The sequence below is a fragment of the Seriola dumerili genome, unplaced genomic scaffold (genome assembly GCF_002260705.1).
Source record: "Seriola dumerili isolate Sdu_G_001 unplaced genomic scaffold, Sdu_1.0 BDQW01000003.1, whole genome shotgun sequence".
Classification (NCBI taxonomy): domain Eukaryota; kingdom Metazoa; phylum Chordata; class Actinopteri; order Carangiformes; family Carangidae; genus Seriola; species Seriola dumerili.
The window spans coordinates 7,578,173-7,596,892 of record NW_019174258.1 but is presented as its reverse complement, the minus strand read 5'-3'; the positions used below and the strand labels follow the sequence as shown (position 1 = coordinate 7,596,892).

Below are 18,720 nucleotides of genomic sequence, written 5' to 3'. Positions count from 1 at the left end.
CACTTTTGACCAGGTGCAATGATTACATTATGTGTCCCAATTACCCAGGTGAAATGAAATAAATCCCATTGTCACAATCATTTCATGGAAAGAGGTAAAAAATATTTTATTCCAACTTCATGAGCAACAGTGTGTATATATACCTTCCACCTGGTATGTTGGTGTTCATCATGTGTTGACATGAACATTCACTGGTATTTACACTTGTGCTCTGAGTGCAGCCTTCTATAGATGAACCTAGTTACTCTTGATGTGAAGTGGACGAGATGAACCTCAACTCACCAATAGTTTTAGTCTGTAAGGAGCTAGACAGTAGAGGTTCAGCCTGGCTTGACAAACCTTCATGGGCTGTGCCCTTTGCATGATCCCACTCTTGATTCTTGACTAAGCACAAGTACAGTCTTCTACAGTCTTCTTAAAAGATAGATTTCTGTCTTGATCTGACATCATGCAAACAAACTGATTTATTCTGCTTATCACTCAGCCTTTTGAAATTAGCCTTTTGTGCCTACATTATCCAAACTACACATGATTTCCTTAATAACCTGACATTACTCTTATCCTGCTCCTTTTTTAAACATTCTTATTTGCAATTGTGGCAGTTGTTTTTCTGTCCCACCATGTTTAAAATAATAATCCTGTAGTGTGTCACAAAGAAAGCTCTGTCTAGCTTTGTTTGATCTAGTCTGTTAAATGTAATTGTGACATCTGTGTTGTAAATAGACTTGTTAAACATGGTCAGTTGGTAACATTTGGTAATATTTGCTGTCCATATAGGTGTGCCACTGTCACAATTTTGTCATTGTGAATACTGGCTCATTGGCATGGCCTACTCACAGGCCCTAATGTACCAACATTAATGTTATTAGTTACACCTGTGCTTTTCCTCTGGGTCAAAATATCTGCCATGAGAAAAGGTCTACTGGGTGTTTAAAGGTTAATGATGAGTGTAGTCACACCACCTGTGGCTTTTACTGCTACACACTGCTGGTCATGGTCATTGATTTGTAGACAAATGTCATGGAGAGCTGCGGACAAATTGAAATGCTAGCTGCTGGAAAATTACAGATAGTGTGAAATAGACAGAGCTGTGAGGAATGGAACAGTATTAGTGTAACTGCTGCAGTCACTCCAGATGGCACATAGCAATGTGACATTAGCACCAGTGACATGTGCTTGGGGCGTTTACCCAGCTTGATGCATGGGACTGCGTTGTATGATCGGTTCAGAGATGACCTCAGCGTTTGAGGGGTTAATAGCCCAGGATCTAGGTTAAATCTTTGGTTTGTTCAGAGCTGATTGATATGTTAAGATTGATTTTACATTAGTTAGCATAATGAAATGGCAGGTGGAAATGATTTTTGGTGGTTTGGTTGCTAACAGTAGAAAGCTAATGAAAATTTAACAAAGCTAGCAATGTTTGCTGACCCTCTAGCAGCCAAAGGTGGATTATGGAACACCCGAGCTGACCAATGAAATGTTACATAACCTGTAGCTGATGAAAACACTCAAACCCCTTAAATTTGTGTGACAAAAAAGAACGAAAAATACTTTGAAAGTACTTGAATGATTGTTTTGCATGAATAAAGAGCTGATTTGAATTTTCAAACGTATGTTGGAGCTGGCTTTAAAGATGTGCACTTTTGTTTAACTGATTTGATCTCCAGGCTCTGCTTCTGTGGGCGGTTGAAGCTTATTAGCAGGGCGAGATAAAAGCTATCATTGGCGTGTTCAGCTATTTTAGTCTGTATTCCTTTGGAGAAAAGAATGACATGACCATGTTTTGAAAGCAGAATCCTGGATGTGTGTCTAAACAGCTGTGCTTATTTAGAGAACAGAGAGCATTATTGAAATCATATTTACACCTGGGCAGTGGGCGGCTCTCACCATCTAAATGATTCTAATTTCCCGACCATTTGAATAAATGTCACAAATGCTGTATTCAGCTTTAGGATTGGCTGCCTGCAACAGCTGGCACAAGCTGCTAGTCAGTGTGCCATAGTACATTGTGCTCAGGCACCCACTCTCATTTTTTTTTTTTATTCTCTTCGTATTGGAGAAAATGGTTTCTACATCACACCACACTGCCTCTGTCTGCCCCCCATTGAGGAAATGCAGGTTTGTCATCAAAGCTATCAGAAGCAGGTGGTTGGACCTGGAGGTAAGGACTACTGAGGTGTGGGTATCTGATCACAGTGCATGGTATGTTTAATGACATACTGGCTGAGAGGAAAGGAAATGACTTAATCCTGTGTGGAAGTCGGGAGCTGTGAAAAGGGCGTGGAATAAGTTAGGTGGCTAGTTAGGATGACCCTCCGGGGAGCACACCGGACTCTGGACGTACCCATAAAATGTATGAAAAATGATTAGGCTGTGACTAATTACCCGTTTAGTGTCGCCGAAAGTTGTTAAACAGACCATTGCCTTTTAATACCTAAAGTAAGGAATGGGATTAATTAAGCAGAAATGTATTCTTCTTCTCTGCCAAGTCTCTTTCTCACAGTCTCTAAAAACACTGTGTGATAGGGTTTGTACCTCGGGGAAATAGTTGGTAATGGCCTGAGAAAGGGATCTGCTTTTCTCAACTCACTACTTCTTTTTGGGTGGATGAATGAACGTATAAGTACATGAGCAGCTGCCTCTATAAAATGAAAGGCAGAGGGAAAAATGGAATTAGGAAGACAGAAGATTTATGACTACACAACTGTTCCTTCAAAAAGCACGACCTTTAAAGGTGGAATCCATAATGGTTTTTAATAAATATATCATTATTAATGGGCACCCGTATGGTAAAGAGTAGTGAACCACTAAAAATGGCACATAAACCATGGTTGGAAAGGGTCTATTCTGTATTCTGCTGCTGAGAAATGTTGATTTTGTTTGTCGGGTTGCACCTCTCCAGTTGACAATACCAATGCTGTCTAACTTCATCACTTCAGTAAACACTTCCATCAGTCAGTGACATTTACGCTGCATACCAACAGCAGAAAGGTAAAACAAGCCCACAAACACAACACTAGATGCTCCATCGCTCTTGTCGTAGTGTGAATTGTGAAAACCTATGGATTGTAGCTTTAATCGTCAAACATCAATGGTTATAGATATTTATACCGTCACAGCCCTTTGGCTGTTGAGGACCAAGATTTTTTTGGTGGTGCCCCTGCATACGCATTACAAGCATGATCTGAAACAGCACAAAGCAGTACAGGAGTAGCCAGAATTCACCTGTAAAAGGATGTAAAGAAATGCATATTTATTTGCATTTGACATGTAATAATGAATTATTATGAATTTAATATGTGACATCCGTAAAGTCTTTACCGGGTGAAATTACTGGCTGAATGTTACTGTTATTTGTCAGTTATCAGCTGTAGGCTGTGTGATGACCTTCCCTCTCGGTTTTTTAGATCATTATGCCCAACTGACATTCTTCAGTCTTTGGTAGGGCTGAACAATTAATCAAAATATCATCGTAATCGCAATGTGGCCAAGTGCAATATCCAAACGGCGCTGCAATTGTTTTTGATGAAGGTAGAAAGCATCACAACATATCATAAATGAAGTATTGTGGTGCTGAGATGCCTCGGTCTAATTATAAAATCATATTGTCCAGACTTAAGGGAACATGCTTGTTTGCTACTCAACAAAAATCACATCATCATCATTTTTATATAGTTTTTCCAGTGATAATGAAATGCAAAAAATTACAATTCCAACTGAAATCGTGACTCATATCGCCATGTTAATATCTGCCAAACTAATCACAATATGATTTTTTTTTTTTTTTTTTTTTTTTGCATATCAATCAGCCCCAGTCTCTGGTTTTCAACTCACACATGACCCCTGTTACCCACCATCCCTTGCTTTATGTTCTGATCCCACATGACTAAAATGGTCAGACCATCAGCCATCTGTTACCCATAGCTTCTCCTCCATTGTGTCAAAACCTTCAGTTAGGTCACATGCATGATATTGTAACATATGCAGTTGCCTAAATGTAAAACTTATAGATGCAGGCGATGCTCTTTTTTCCTCCCCAACAGATTTCTGTCAAAGACACTCACTCAAGGTATTATTCTATTTGAGATATCTGTTAGGCAATGGAGGCGACACTGAAGCATGTCAGTATGTGTGTTAAACACAATCAAAAAGACGACTGTTGTGCGTGTATCATGCTGTGAGTAATTTGTCTGCCCCTCATTAAAAGTGAGTAAAACCTATGTAGCGACCACAGTTGTTATTCCCCAGCAGTTCCTGGAGTATTCTATTTTTAATTGCAGTGCAAACAGCCCTATGACTGTGGCAAACATCATGTGGTGCAACACTATTACCACAATAAATCAGTTGTCATATAAATTCAGGAAATTCAGTAATTATAGAGTTGTTATAGAGTAGACTTTTTAAAATCATATAGTATTGTGAATTTAAAAAAAAGCTTTAAACTATGTTCACTGCCCGATTTTCCAAAATGTCTTCACAGTCCACATTCAAAGTGCAGTTTGTATGAGCCTGCTTGTATGAGTACAGACAATGTGCAGTCATTGCCATGAACTGCACTGGAACTTGGACAGGTTGAAATAATACAGGTTTGGATGCTTTTCGTGGGTTAGTGTTTCTGATTTACCCACAGTGTCATTGGTGACATTTTTGTGTGCATGGAAATGTACTGAGGCCGAATGTGACTAATAGACCTTTTTCACAGCAGACATCTTGACTTGTCAATGCAGGAAAAGCATGGGTGTAACTAATAACATTAATTATGGCTCCACTCTATTTAAGTGTCCTAGTAAGTCATGCCAGAAAGCCAGCATGCACAATACCAGGACTCTGACTACTGGTACACTTAAATGGAATACAGCTCTGATTAATGTTGTTAGTTACAACTGCATTTGACAAGTAAAAATGTCCCTTGTGCATGTTGATGAACAAGACAAGAAAAGTAGCTACCTCTTGGAGGATGTGGGTCTAGACTTTCAACTTCTGTCACTGTACTATGTAACTTACAGCTTTTAAAGGAGAGAGGAGCTGAATGCCACCCTCTAACACACCCAATGACAATGTACTCTTGCTTGTTTCTCACAGCTATCACTTGCACTGTTAATACACTCTACACCACCCTCTTTGTTAAAGTACCAAAAGGGACACAATGTCCAATGTGCCTTGTGCAATTTACTAAGGTTTGCTATCATGTAATATTGAACCCAAAAAACATGAAGTCCTTAGTGGTAACTACACTGTGCTTTAATTCTGCAAAGGAGGACCCTGCAAGAGATTAAGAGCATTTTTTTTTACCATACATTATCAGTTGATGTCTAAAGGGCCAGGATCAGTGATGACCAATCACATCAACTCCTTTTTTAACCTACCCTCTCCATGGCCGTTTGATAGTTTGGTTAGGATGTACAAAGTCCGGACTGACTTTTCTCAAAAGGAAAATAATATTAAAGTAGGGATACCTTATCAACGGACAAGAACTTAAATATTGGACAATTACGCAAAACTGGTTTACATACAATGCCAATGGGTTTTACATTCAGTGTCGATGTTCTTTGCCATTCAAATTTTCTACAGTATTTGGATCCTCAGGGGATCTCAGATTGGCAGCTATACAAAGGACTCTTTGCCTATACATCTCTTGAGTAGACGGGGTTAGCACCAAAGTCTTTAAGTAAAGTTTCTGCATTTGTGTTCATTTGGGTCTTTCATGATTGAGCTATAGTAATGAAAACTTCACACACAGGTGCACCTTGCACGGTTTGCTGTTGGTGATCTGAGTCAAGCAGGTGAACATCAGACAGTGCAAAGTGCAGTCATCGTCAACACCAAATGCAATCCACATTACACTCACCCCTTACTGCACATCTCATGTTTTGCTGCACCATGAGTCACCAAAACACCAATCTGGTGCAGATGAAAAAAAAAAGCTCACCACACAACAACATAACTGTAAATTGCACAATAAGCTCAGACTTAATCTTTTTTTTGTCATTAAGGAATTTTCATCTTCCCAATTCTATATGCAGAGGAGATTTTAAGTTGTAACTGTTCTTCCTGGTATTAGCATGTTGCAGCAGCTGGCTTCGTATAGCTCTTTGCAAGGTGGTAAATCCGGTCTGAAGACAGCAGAGATCAGTCTGTCAGCTGGGAGATTTACACTTTACATGCTCTTAAAGTCCTGGTCTGACACTGAGGGTGCCAGAAACCCCTGCCAGATTGCCAGACACCAGGCCAGAAAAAGGCCCACACAGCCATTTAACGGCTGTGCTTTCTAGGCTTTATAGCCCATGCTGATGCACTGAGGACACAAGCAAAAGAGAGCATTGATTGACCACTTGGACAAGACCATAACTTAAAACTGCGGCCTGATTGCTTTTTATCCAAGCTACATTACAGGCCTTTTGCTGCCGTAGGATCAATTTTAATCGAAAAGCAGTGATGTTTGTTTGTAACGCTACTTGGCATCCCACCAAGCATACTATATCCCATACCAACCCCTACTTAATACCTCTGTTTGAGGAATAAATAGAACTTGGAATAAGTAGGAATAGGATGCCTATAATTTAATATGTTGCAAATCTGCACACAAGAGGTCTTCACAGGATTCTGTGGAACCATGAGCTGATCCTAGTTGGACCAAGTTCAAATTATACTCTGTCTTATCAGATTTAGAAGGGTCTTTTTTTAATGCCATGGCTCTGAAGTCTCTGTATCAGTGTGTCAAATACCCGAGTGGATGTGAATGGGTCTGAGCATTCAGTATCTGATCATGTGGTTTGTCTTAATCACAGCAGGAGAAAATATATTAGGGAAATCAGTGGCCTTTGTAAATAATTTATGCTATTAAATGACAATTACTCATGTAATTTGATTCACAGGTGTTAAATTGGTTCAAAGTATTATCTCCTGTGTGTCTATCACCCAGCTGGCCACAGAATGTTTTAATGTTTTATTGTTAGTGCAAGAGGTGAAAACAGGTGTTTCTGTTTTTTTTTTTTAGAAATTACTCTTTTAATTAGTTTTACATTTGTTCGTGGGACATTATTATGTTGCTGCTTGATAACTGATGCATCATACTGCTGTTGGAGTTTGTGGTCTCTCTCTATTAGGGTCTGTTCAGGTCATTTTGGATTGGGTATAATTATCCTCCGGTCCAATCAAATCAGGTTTGGTTGTGCTCAGGTCTCTTTCTCTCTTTCTTTCTTTTTTTTTTTTTGATAATTATGCCTATCAGGTTCATTCAGGTTTTCCACCGCTCCAAAAAGTTGTCCCTTTGAAGACCTTCACTACACACTATCCAAATAATTATATTGACAGGAAGCAGAATAACACTCTGAGCAAAGAATTAAAAATTACTCTTCCTTGGATGACTTCAATCATTATCTGAACCTACTACATATATCAGGACTTCCTTCATCAGTTTCCTAAAAAATGACAGCACTGGCAGGCTGATGGATGAAACATTCACATTTTTTTTAAACATTCAGCAAGTTGAAGTAGAAAGTTTTTCAGCTTAGCATAAATTGAGCATTTTTCAGATGAGTTTTGTTTCACATCCTTCACCTTTGTAATCTACTGAACATTATAATCAATAAATACAACGATGATTATGACCCAAACTGACATAAGAGTAGTAAAGAACTTTTTCAGCTATAAAACGCCCAGATAGATGTCTGTCGTCTGTTCATGGATATTTTTTTGTCCTCTCTGCCTAATTGTGGACTAAACTTAAGGGAAAGCACTGAAGTTTTAATTAATTTGTGTTTATTCCTCTTGCCTTTCAAGCACCTGACTTGATGAAATCCCACAGCTATTAATCTTTTGACATACCTCTGAGCTACTTTGTCAGCGAGCCACCGTGAGAGCGCAAACCGAGTCTGACATTTGACTAATTGCAGTCATTTGAGAATGATCACTGCTATAATGTATTGGAAATGCACAGCAGCGTAACACAACATTCAGGCACCCCTCTCCGTCTGGTGACCCACTTTACAGTCAGAGTGAGGAGGAAGCTGTTGAACCACTAAAAAACTTTACCGACTGGAGTAAGGTAAGTACAACAATAAATTATTGCCTTTTTTTTTTTGTGGTGCGTTCGGATTTTTCAAGAAATGCTGAAGACAAGGAACCAGTCCTTGGCACAATAAATCACCCAGAGCTGCAGCATAACCAAACTCCAACTTTTTCCCCTCCCTTCTGTTTCATAGTGCAACCTTAGAAGAATGACTCTTACCTGTCCTTGGCACCGCGCGAATTGCTGTGTGTTTGATGAAGACCTCAGTCACAGCCTTCTGGGCCGGGGGGGGGGGCTCATTACAGCCAGAGGAGACAAGTGCACAGGAATGAATGAAAAGAGGAGTGTCTGCGTGTGTGTGTGTGTGTGTGAGAGAGAGAGAGAGACAGAGAGACAGAGGGAAAGGAAGAGAGTATGGAGGAAGTTGTAAATATGAGCGATGGGGAAAGCCCCTTGTAAGGTGAAATAAGGGGCACTTGGGGACTCGCCTTGTACATTGCACCTGTCTTATCACCATTTAACTCTTATTTGTTGGTCTTACTAAACTGTCAGCAGTTCCTTGCCTTCTTGGCCTTTACCTGTAAAATGCCATGGAAATGCTGACAGGCTGCCAAACTGGAGCTGTCTGACTGCTGCCGTCTTTTCTTCTACCATGTATTGTCAGATTCACATGTACACACACAGAACTGCGCTCAGCTCCATTTATATTCCACCGTCCACCTTTTCGAATTCAATTCATTTAACAGCAGCTTACTCTAATTGACTTTCACAACTCCCTAGTAACTTAGTAATTCATATTTTCTGATCATGCTGTTCTCTGAAACATGTTTCACCCGTTCCTGCGGTCTGTGCCAGTGATGTTTCCTGTAATTGTGTATTTTTCTGGATCGATTCAATTGTCTCTTGATGTATTCCTCGCTCAGCTGAGCATGTCATTACACACATCATTTGTGTGCAATTTAATGCGGTATGCAATAAGGTTATATTTCTGTGGACTCGAAGAATTTCGGCTGCAACCATTTCTCTCTCTGTCTTTTTCACTCGCTCTCTGAAATTGCCTCAGCAAAGATTCCGCACTCCTCTGTCTTGCTCCGTCATGCCACATTTTTAAGTTCACATTGGGAGATATTCCAATTATCAGTCAGGTAATGTGATGAAAATGGTAACTTTTTTCTCTCTTTAGCCAGGGTGTGCTGATCAATTCCTCCCAAGTGCACTGCATTATGAAATTATAACCATCTGTTGCTTTATGTCTTTTTCATTGGATGTAGCAGTTGTATGATTTATATGCTTCTCATTGGCAATTGAATGGTGTTTGTGCTGAAGTGTGTTTGTGTGCTTTTTCTTATGTTTGTTACCTGAACTTCACCGATACAGTATTCCCAACCAATGTCGCGTACAAACACTAAAAATGATTTGGTGGCTTTATTTGATCAAGGCCTTATGGTCGCCTTCTCTTTGACCTATCATACAATAATTATTGCCTCCTATTACCTTTCTTTGTTTTGCTTGACACACTGTTCAATCACAATGCCACGGTGTATGTGAAAGTGACAGGGTTCTCATTAACTTTAATTACTGTGTGCCAAGTCATCTGAAGGCAGTGTTCTGTCCCAGGAACCGCCCAGCCCCCCACTCGCAGCCACAGGCCCTGTCCTTCATCACCTGTGAAGGTCTAATCTTATCTGCGGCTGTTGCATAGCTCTTCATTAATCACTCCCACTGCCCAATCAAATGGTGACTGATGGCTGACGTGGCCTTGTCCAGCCATACCTCAGGTGCTGGGAGCCGCTCTTTGGTTGGCCAGTGAAAGAATTGTAGATTGTCACAGGCATTCGTGTGCACATAAACACAATAATGTCCTCTACACGGGCCACACGGTGTGCCATGTAACCGTGTGCCAACTGTCCTGTGCACCTGAAGTTCAACACATTGTGCTGCTGCCACTGACCTTGTCTCATCGGGAGCTCTGAGCTCTAAGCCTGACTTTGATTTGTTAGGGTTCAAGCTGTGATGTGGGTACTATACATTTCTGCTCAATGACTCAAAACTTTCTACGTGTTTGATCAAACCTGAGACACTAAATTATTCTCCCATCTCTCGGTGAGCTCAGTTGAAGATGTGCAGCGACTGTAAAGCAATACCATGAATGGAAAGGGGTGTGTGTGTGGTGAAAAGATGGTTGCAGGTAGGAGAAGGAGGAGGGAGGTGGAATAGAAATAGTTTGTTCTTGTAGCAGCAGGATATAAATGGCACAAAGATGAAACAAATCAACCTTAGGTAGCCACAGCCTTTAGCCAATCCATAGTAATCAGTGAGACTGCATTGAACTCTCCGCTTCATGGACCCTTACCAATCAGCAGAGAAAACAGATCTGTCATCTGCCTTCCTCTGCTCACTGATGGAGGTAAGGGGCAGTGAGAGTGAAGTGTGGTAATTATATATGAAGGGTGGGTAAGGAAGGGGCTGGGGGCGTATGTTTCTGTGTTTTTAGTGTCATAATCACCTTTTAAAGTGGTTTTGCTCTACACTATTTGTCAGTCACTCAACAGAGTGTCCCACTGGCAGTAATTAGAGGATTGATCAGGGATGTGAACTAATACATGCCCACCGCTGATGTCAAAACACAGATGGCATGACTCACTTTGCAGCCTTCTAAAAGAGATTTTGTTTAATCTTGTCTTATGGACAAGTCTGGCCAAATGACTTACAGGGGGGGATGTGCGGTGTCTGTTTGTATTGATCTTCATTAATTGCTGTGACAGTGAAATATGAAATTAAACACGAGGCGATGTGTAATTCAGAAAATATCACTTATCTCCTCACACAGTGCGGCGGCGAACATATAGATAAGAGACAAACATATGCACACACACACCGACACACAACATCTGTTATGCATTGGCATCACAAAATGATCTTCCTGGTAGGCAGATGAGTTGCCATCAGTGTGCTCACGTTTTCATAACCTTTGGATGCCTCCCATCCTTGTCCTACAGAGAACCGAGGACAAAGCTCTGCCCTATTAGAGATGAATAATGAGCCTGTTGGCAAAAGAGACGTCGCTAATGTTTTGTCCAAATATCTCAAATCTGTCCCCAATGATAATGTATTCTGCACCAGTGCCAAACAGCTCTATATTTGAAGAGGCGATTTCATCGCCGATATGACTTATAAAATCTTTAGACTGGAAAAAGAAGGAAAAAAAAAATCCTCTCACACTGAAATGTCTGGCGGGTGTATAGGCATCACAATAAGGGCTTAGTTTGTTTTCCTGTAATTGATGCTCTGCCTGTGTGGCGGCATAGCTTTGTTTGTTTATGCTAATGGCTGTGATGACCTGTTGGTCCCCAATCTAGCAGGGAAATGGCAGCCAATGCTTTAGGGAGTGAGCCATTGATCTCTCTTCAGTGACTCTTTCTTCACAGGTACTTGGGATTAACTGAGCCAGAGCAAGACAAAAGAAACCATTACAAAACCAGCAAAAAAAAAAAAGAAAATCACCATATTACTTCTTGTATATGCATGTATAGCACATCAGCTTCAGGCTAATTGATGCTTGTGCTGCTTCTACCAAGCTGCCTGGTGTAAAAGTGCTCACTCTGCTTCCCTTATATCAGGCTCTTGAGGCTTGATGCTGCCTAAATAGCACAGATGTAATTCCCCTAAGCACTGCACTAAACAACTGGTGTACATGAACACACAAACAAAAGCAAAGCACTGGGCTGTTAATGGATCTGCTTCTGAATCAGACTAGAAAACCTGATCATCTGTCGTGTTGCTGTGGCCAGTTGTAGATCCCAAGCCATGACTGAGTCAGAGAATCAGTGACAGTGTACCCAGGCTACTGGTGCTGGCATGGGAAAATCACTCTGGTAATTCCCAGCAGAATCTATTCGATTGGGAAATTCGATGAATGGCAGCTAAGCTTATTTTAGCCACATTTTTAAGAATTATTGCTTTTGTGAGGTTGTCAAAATTGTCTCGGCTGGTGTAATCCCATCACAATATGGTCTCTAGTTTCCTTTACTTTATTAGTATGAAGTCATGGTTGATGCAAATCTATTGCTTTGACTAGCTGTAGATCATTTGAGAACATTTCTTCTGACTGAATCTGTCTTATCTACACAAATTTAGTAAAATATTTAATGATAAATTGACTTCATTGGTTCCACTAAAAGGAAAAACAAATGCCTATTAGATGTAGTTCGAACAATAAAAAGTCTGTAATTTGGAGGTAAAAACAAGATGGCGTGCTTGAATATATATGTATACTGTACATCTTACTGCACATAAAAATTAGAACATTTCACAGTGTGTTCAACTACCTACATCACTGTGAAACCTAAATCATCAAACTCCCTTACAAAACTTGGAAGCATTGAATATATTAGTAGTGTATAGGAAAGGGTGTCTTTCTGTGTGAATGTAAAAGATGCTTTGACCATTTCTCCCTGCTGCGGAGGCTTGAGTCCACATTAGGTGATCAGAGGCACAAAGGTGAGCTTCACAGGAGTCAGCAAGGATTTTCCTCTTTGAGACTATGGCATTTTACTTTTCAAACTGGAAACACAACATTAGGAAAGTAAGGGTGAGCGGACCAGCGGAGGAGGCTCACAAAGCCGTTCCCCAGGGTACATTATTGTTTGGAAAAAAGGAAAAAAAAAATCTTTGAACAGAAACTCTCTCTCTTTCCACCATCAGCTCTCACTCCTGGACACACATTTTTTGAAATGTCAGTTCTTTAGGGCCACAGTTCTAATTTTTGTTCCACTCAGTGTAAGTAAATAGGTCTGACTGTGAGTTTTTGTTCACAGTTCCCAGGAGAGTGGCATGCATACTCAGCAGAGAGACCTCTCACTGCAACCTCCCTCTAACATATTGATCAGGAATGGCTATTGGCATTAGCCCTGTGAATAAAATGCTGCTCTGCTGAGTTCACTTCCTGCTGAGCAACTGCATGGAGAGACAAAACCTTTAACAATTTTTTTTTTTCTTTTTTTTTTCTTTTTTTTTGTGGACTGCTATTTAGCTGGGATCCTAAGCCTAATGTTGTCACTGGCAGGCACAGAGGAAGACAGAAAAGATAGGAAATGTCACTTTTGTTGGACCGCACATGTTCAAATTACTTTATATATCTGTCATTCTGCCTGCCACGTTTACGTTCCAGCCTCTGCAGCAGACCAATAAGAGATCACATTGACATGATTTATAAAATCAAGGGCAGGTAAATGGTGTTGTTTTCTGGTTCTTCACTCAGTGTTGCTTGTTGACATCAAAAAGAGGAAGAGGCTTGACATGTGCATCTAGATACATTTCCCCCGCTGAAAGCAACAATACCCTTGACATTTGAAATAACTTGAACATGAAAAAAGACAATGTTTATACAGATTCAGAGTACAGAATGTGCAGCGGTTTGTATCCACATTATAGGAACAAGCATTTTTTTTCTTTTTTTTTGTGACTTATACTATTGTATGAGGAGGGGAAAGGACCTCTTCATACTCGTCATACTTCACTTCCAATTTTGAACACTTAAAATGTTCTATTAAAAATGATTGCTTTTGTAATCTCTGTCATTGTTTCAAATGATTACACATAGGGAATCCATTCAGTGTATCTTTAAACATTAGAACAGGCACTAACCTTTTGGTCCACCACTAACTTTCATCTTAATGATCTGCTTTGCTTCATTTCATTGTGTTTTCCCTGAGCCTCAGAATGACTTTAGGTAGTCGAGTGATTTCCCATATATCATTTATTTATTTAGTAATTAATTTATTTGTGTATTAATCTATGAGCTATGTATTTAATATTAAATAATGCACAGTCCTCTTCATGAGATTTATGATAAACTTAGGGCTTTCTCAGTGGTCCTTTGTTTTCTGTTTGGTTGGAATATAGGGCAGTACAGTTTGGGTGCTCTTGTCAGAGACAGTTTGTGTGCTGCTATTTCGTAACAGTTTTTTGCGGCAGCCGGGGTTTAAGAGACCTTTCCTGGGTAGTGTGTGAGCTCCTGTCATCCCCTTCACTGGCGAGGAGACATACGAAGGGTCCAGACAGTTATGGAGGAGTGAGTGCTCAGAGGAAGAACGTTTGGGGGCGACCGAGCTGGCTAGGAGACTGGGCTCAGTATCGCTATCTGGTGTAGCACAGCCACTCTTGTCCTCCTGTAAGTCGTCTTGCTCCTCCTCCTCCTCGTCATCATCACAGCACAGCGCGTGGTACAGAATTTTGTCACTGAAACGCACTCTTTCTCTTGTGCCGGAGGTACGGGAAGTCTTGTGGCTGTGCGTGGAGCTGCTGGCCTCCTCGCTGGATGAATCTGGGGTAATAATGCGGGGACCATTGGGGATGGGCAGCCCGCCATTCATCTGGGAGTAGACCGAGGCAGTGGTGGGGGGTGGCGTGGGGGTCTGCGTCTGGGTGGGGATGGTTCCACGGCCCAGCTCCGGTCGTAGATCTCCTGGTTGCTCACCAGGTCTGCGGGCGGCGGCGCCAGCAGCCTCCAGGTAGCTGCAAAACTCCCAGCTATCAGAAAGCACATCTGCATTGAGAAAGTCCAGCCTGAAGGCCTCTCCCAAACCCCGCTCACTGCTGGACGTGCTGCTGGCTGTGGCCACCGTCCAGTCATCTGGATCCAGGTCAAAGTCAAAGTCGGACGTTAGTTTATCGATCTGACCCACCACCTGCAATAGAAAGAGTACGAAAGGGAAGAACTTATGAGATATGATAGAGAAGCAAATTTTGGGGACAAAGTCGAAATAGAAAGATATTTAATTCAGATCCAGACATTTGTATAAGATTATTTTTAGCCTTGTTAATGGCATGACTCTTAGGATGGTAAAGCTGGTCAATTAGTCGCTCTGGTCACCACTGGTCCAGACTGAAATATCTGTCCGCAACAACCATTGGACGGCACTGGTACTGATACTGGATGGATGGTGAACATAGTAAACATAATACCTTCAAAACAACAGCATGTTAGCAATGTAACTGAGCATGTTAGCATGCTGATATTAGCACTTAGCTCAAAGCACCACTGTGTTAGTTTCACAGAGCTGCTAGCCTAGCTGTAGACTCCTAGCCTTGTTTCTATTTTCGAGTCATTTTTGTATCCACATTTGACAATAAGTCTTAAGTCTTTTTTTTTATGTTATCATCAGTAGCACAACAAAACAAAGGGCTTTACTTAATGTACACAGGGGGTGCACTATTACTTACATTTCAGTACTTTTAGAAGCATTGCAAATCCAAAAACTGATCTTCCATTTTACAGATATAGGGCATGAATACACTCACTCTAAAGACTCAAAAACTGTGAAAGAAACTTAACCAGAAGTATTAATTGTGAAACTCACTTTAAAATAAATCTCTGTGACAGTGTACCCTTACTCCATGAAATTTCCAGATGCTTTATATCCCACTGATTTACCCCCCACAGGCAGGTTTAACAAACGCTAAGATTTATTCACAGCTGCTAATAGATCTGTGTTTGCCTTTACAGCTTGCCATTACACTACTTTTCATCCATAAATCCTTAATTGTTTGTTCATGGTTTTTAGCATTGTTTTTATTGCCACCGAGGCCTCCTGTGGACAGGTGTTGTAAATTAGCTTTATACATGAAGACAAAATTAAATATCCACTGGAATGAGGTTGTAGCATTGAAGATGTGTCCTGACTCATCAAAGGGACTTTCTTCAGCTGAGAGAGAGAGAGAGAGAGAGAGAGAGAGAGAGAGAGGGGGGGAACGGAAGAAGCCTCTTAGATGTGGTGAAAGCTGCACTGGCTGTTTCATTTTGTTGTCTTGATGTTTTACTGTGTAGCTGCTAAGGATGAATGAGATGAACCTATGCAGACATATAGCTTTACAGTAGGAACACTTAGCCCATTGCCTTTGATGCATGCACATTGATGTATATTTTAATTTTAGTGTTATTGGAATGTGCATTTCAAACAACATAAAGTTACATGTTCACCTGCTGCATGGAAATGCACCACATAAAAGCATTTCATTTATTGTTACCTCAAATTTAACCTCACTGCGTCCATCATCAGCAGCCACAGTGTTGAGTGTTTGATGAATAGAAAGCACTTCAGCGGAAATCACACTGGTGTGCTGACAACACTTAAAAACCCATGCCCTCTATACTTGACATTTTAGCACCTTCAATCAGCATGTTCTGCTCTCAACAACAATCTATTGTAAAATGAAAACACTCAGCATGCATGTACTGTAGCTTGTAAACGATACATTTCCCTGTCTGTGAATGTTCTCATTCGTCCAGGTCATAGTAATCTCTGTCACTAGTCTGACGCACTGGGTCAGACTAGTGCGGACTAGAGAGACCAATACATGATGAACTGATGAAGCCGCTTGGATAAGAGGCGAAACGTCTTCCACAGACAAATACAAGTCCAGTTGCCTTCGATTTAATTTGAGAGAGAGATACATTTCCCTAAACCATTCAGCAATTAAGCCCAGTGGTTTGAACTCCAAAAAGTTTTTCAGAACATGCGCATATGGGTTTCTAGCATAATTGCAGCTGAACAGCAGAGAACATGTGGTTTTACCACGAGATTTGTGGAACATGATGTCTGCCTCTATAATTATTTGCAGTGTTTGCTTCTTTCTGGCTTTCATGACTACAAATGAGTACGGTTGTATCAACAACACAAAGTGTCATCCCTGCATGTAGGATTAACAATCCTTATTCATTCTTTGTCCAGCTTTAAAAATGGAAAGTATGAGTCTCAGGCTGAAAATGCAAACATACCGATAAAGGAGGAGTGCTGCTCTGCTCACTAAAAGCTCAGGTGATTTGCAAGGCAAACATGAGCTTAATGATCTTCTGCAATTGAATCTGAAAATTGATTTAAATCTAACATAAATTTGCTCACTAAATCCTTGAAAATAAGAGCACTGATTTACATTAACAGCTACAAATTTAAGATAGAATAAAAAAAAAAAGAGAGAGAACCTTTCCTCACCTGCATTTTATATATGCAGCTCCTCAATCTTTAGCTCTTAACAGTGATATTTTGTGCTGTTAAGCCAAACCACCTGCATTTAAATCTGGCCGCATATGTCTACATGCATGGCACAGGCTCATCTGTCAGTGAGCTTTCTGTGCAGATCCGCCAGTTGTGGCATTGTACACCTCATGAGTACCTGGACCGTGCTTCTCTATTGGCTGACTGCCCGGAGGGAATTGGGCTGTATGAATCCTCTAATCCTTGAATTACTCAACCTGTTTGCTGTGTGATTTGCAGACTTTTTACTCATGGAGTTGTTAATGTAAGACGTTTCTCAGACCCAAAGGAGGCTGAATAGCTTTGTTTACTTGATTACACAACTTGAGTGAGGGCCTTAATTTAATCAATGAGTTAAAAAATTATCTGTCAAATGTATTTCACAAAGCTGCCATGACACCAGTGCAGGCTACAGATCAGACACTGCACTGGGATATGTTGAAGGAGGTAAAAGGAATTGCAGAAATAAAGTTTCTAGGTTCAGATCATCACCCAAATGTGGCTGTTTCTCTGCAGTGGATCAGGACTGCTTATTATCCATTTTAAAATGCATTCCTGAGTGTTAGCCGTAAACTGAGCAAGCTCCCACTGCTGGTTAGTCTGACCCCTGCCTGCGGTATGTAGGCTAATTTAGTTTGATAACTGTCTCAGCTCTAAGGGTCTGCTGAATCTTTCTAGGTCACAATGCAGCACATGCTCAATGAAGCAACAATGAACACCAGTCCCTGCTTTTTCTTCCAGTCCGAGAACGTGTGATGAAGGAGCTCTGGAGTGAATTGGAAGGAGCAGATTGCTTTAGCACAAAGGATGAATGAACACATCAGGAACCAGTCATTAACAATACATACAATGTGTTTGAAATAGAAAACACATAATGGAAATCTACAAGAGTCTGAAATAGAGGGCAAAAGTAATAATGAAACTTTACAATCATACATGTTTCTGACAAACCCCCTCATATCTGCACATAAGTAAAGATAACAATCGTCCTTCACAGATTTTCCTGTAGTAAGTGCCCCTATGTGACAACAGGCAAGAGTGGAAAAATAAACAAACACTGTGAGAGTGAACGGAATTAGTCCAGTGCTCATTCCCTATGAAATAACCAGCTCGTGTTTATTGCACCAACACTTAATAATCCTGTGCAAATAAGTCTTACCTGCCAGAATAATTGAAAAACATTTGTGTGGGTGGGCAATGTAAAGAAGTACATGCATGAAATGCAGGTATATAGGTTAAATACTAGTATTAATAGCATGAGTATTTTTGTCTTCTTTCCCTAAAATGTTTAATTGTGGATATGCAACTTGAACCTGTGATAAACCTCTGGAGTTGGGCTGTGTATCCCCCATGGACTTTTACGGCGCTATCACTCTACAAAGTTTATGATGCAGTGATGGCATATCCTTGTGACTGAAAAGACTCCATTTGCAACACAGTTAAGCAGTAATGTATAGTATAAGTGTGGATATAAGTGCTGGGGATTTGAGTTTAACTTAAGTCTTTAATTTTCTTTCTCTGCCCCTGCTGACAACTTCACTTACTTTCTTAAGTGTAAATGGTGTCTGGTGGAAGCTACTAAAAACTACGTCGATGGCTATAACAATATCAATGATTCTCTGGGTGTGAATGATTAGCACAGAAATTATAGCCATAAACACATAATTAGTTTCT

At 40.6% G+C, this 18,720-nt stretch overlaps 1 protein-coding gene across 2 annotated transcripts in view; it reads right to left on the bottom strand.

Annotated features, from left to right (window-relative positions):
* Positions 1-12,612: 12,612 nt before the first annotated feature.
* cunh15orf59 (chromosome unknown C15orf59 homolog) overlaps positions 12,613-18,720 on the bottom strand; it is a 44,518-nt gene continuing 38,410 nt past the window's right edge. For both annotated transcript variants that reach the window (XM_022739487.1, XM_022739496.1), the window contains exon 3: positions 12,613-14,700. In XM_022739487.1, coding sequence (XP_022595208.1) covers positions 13,879-14,700 — 822 coding nt within the window. In that variant the 3' untranslated portion in view covers positions 12,613-13,878. The remainder of the gene's footprint in view (positions 14,701-18,720) is intronic.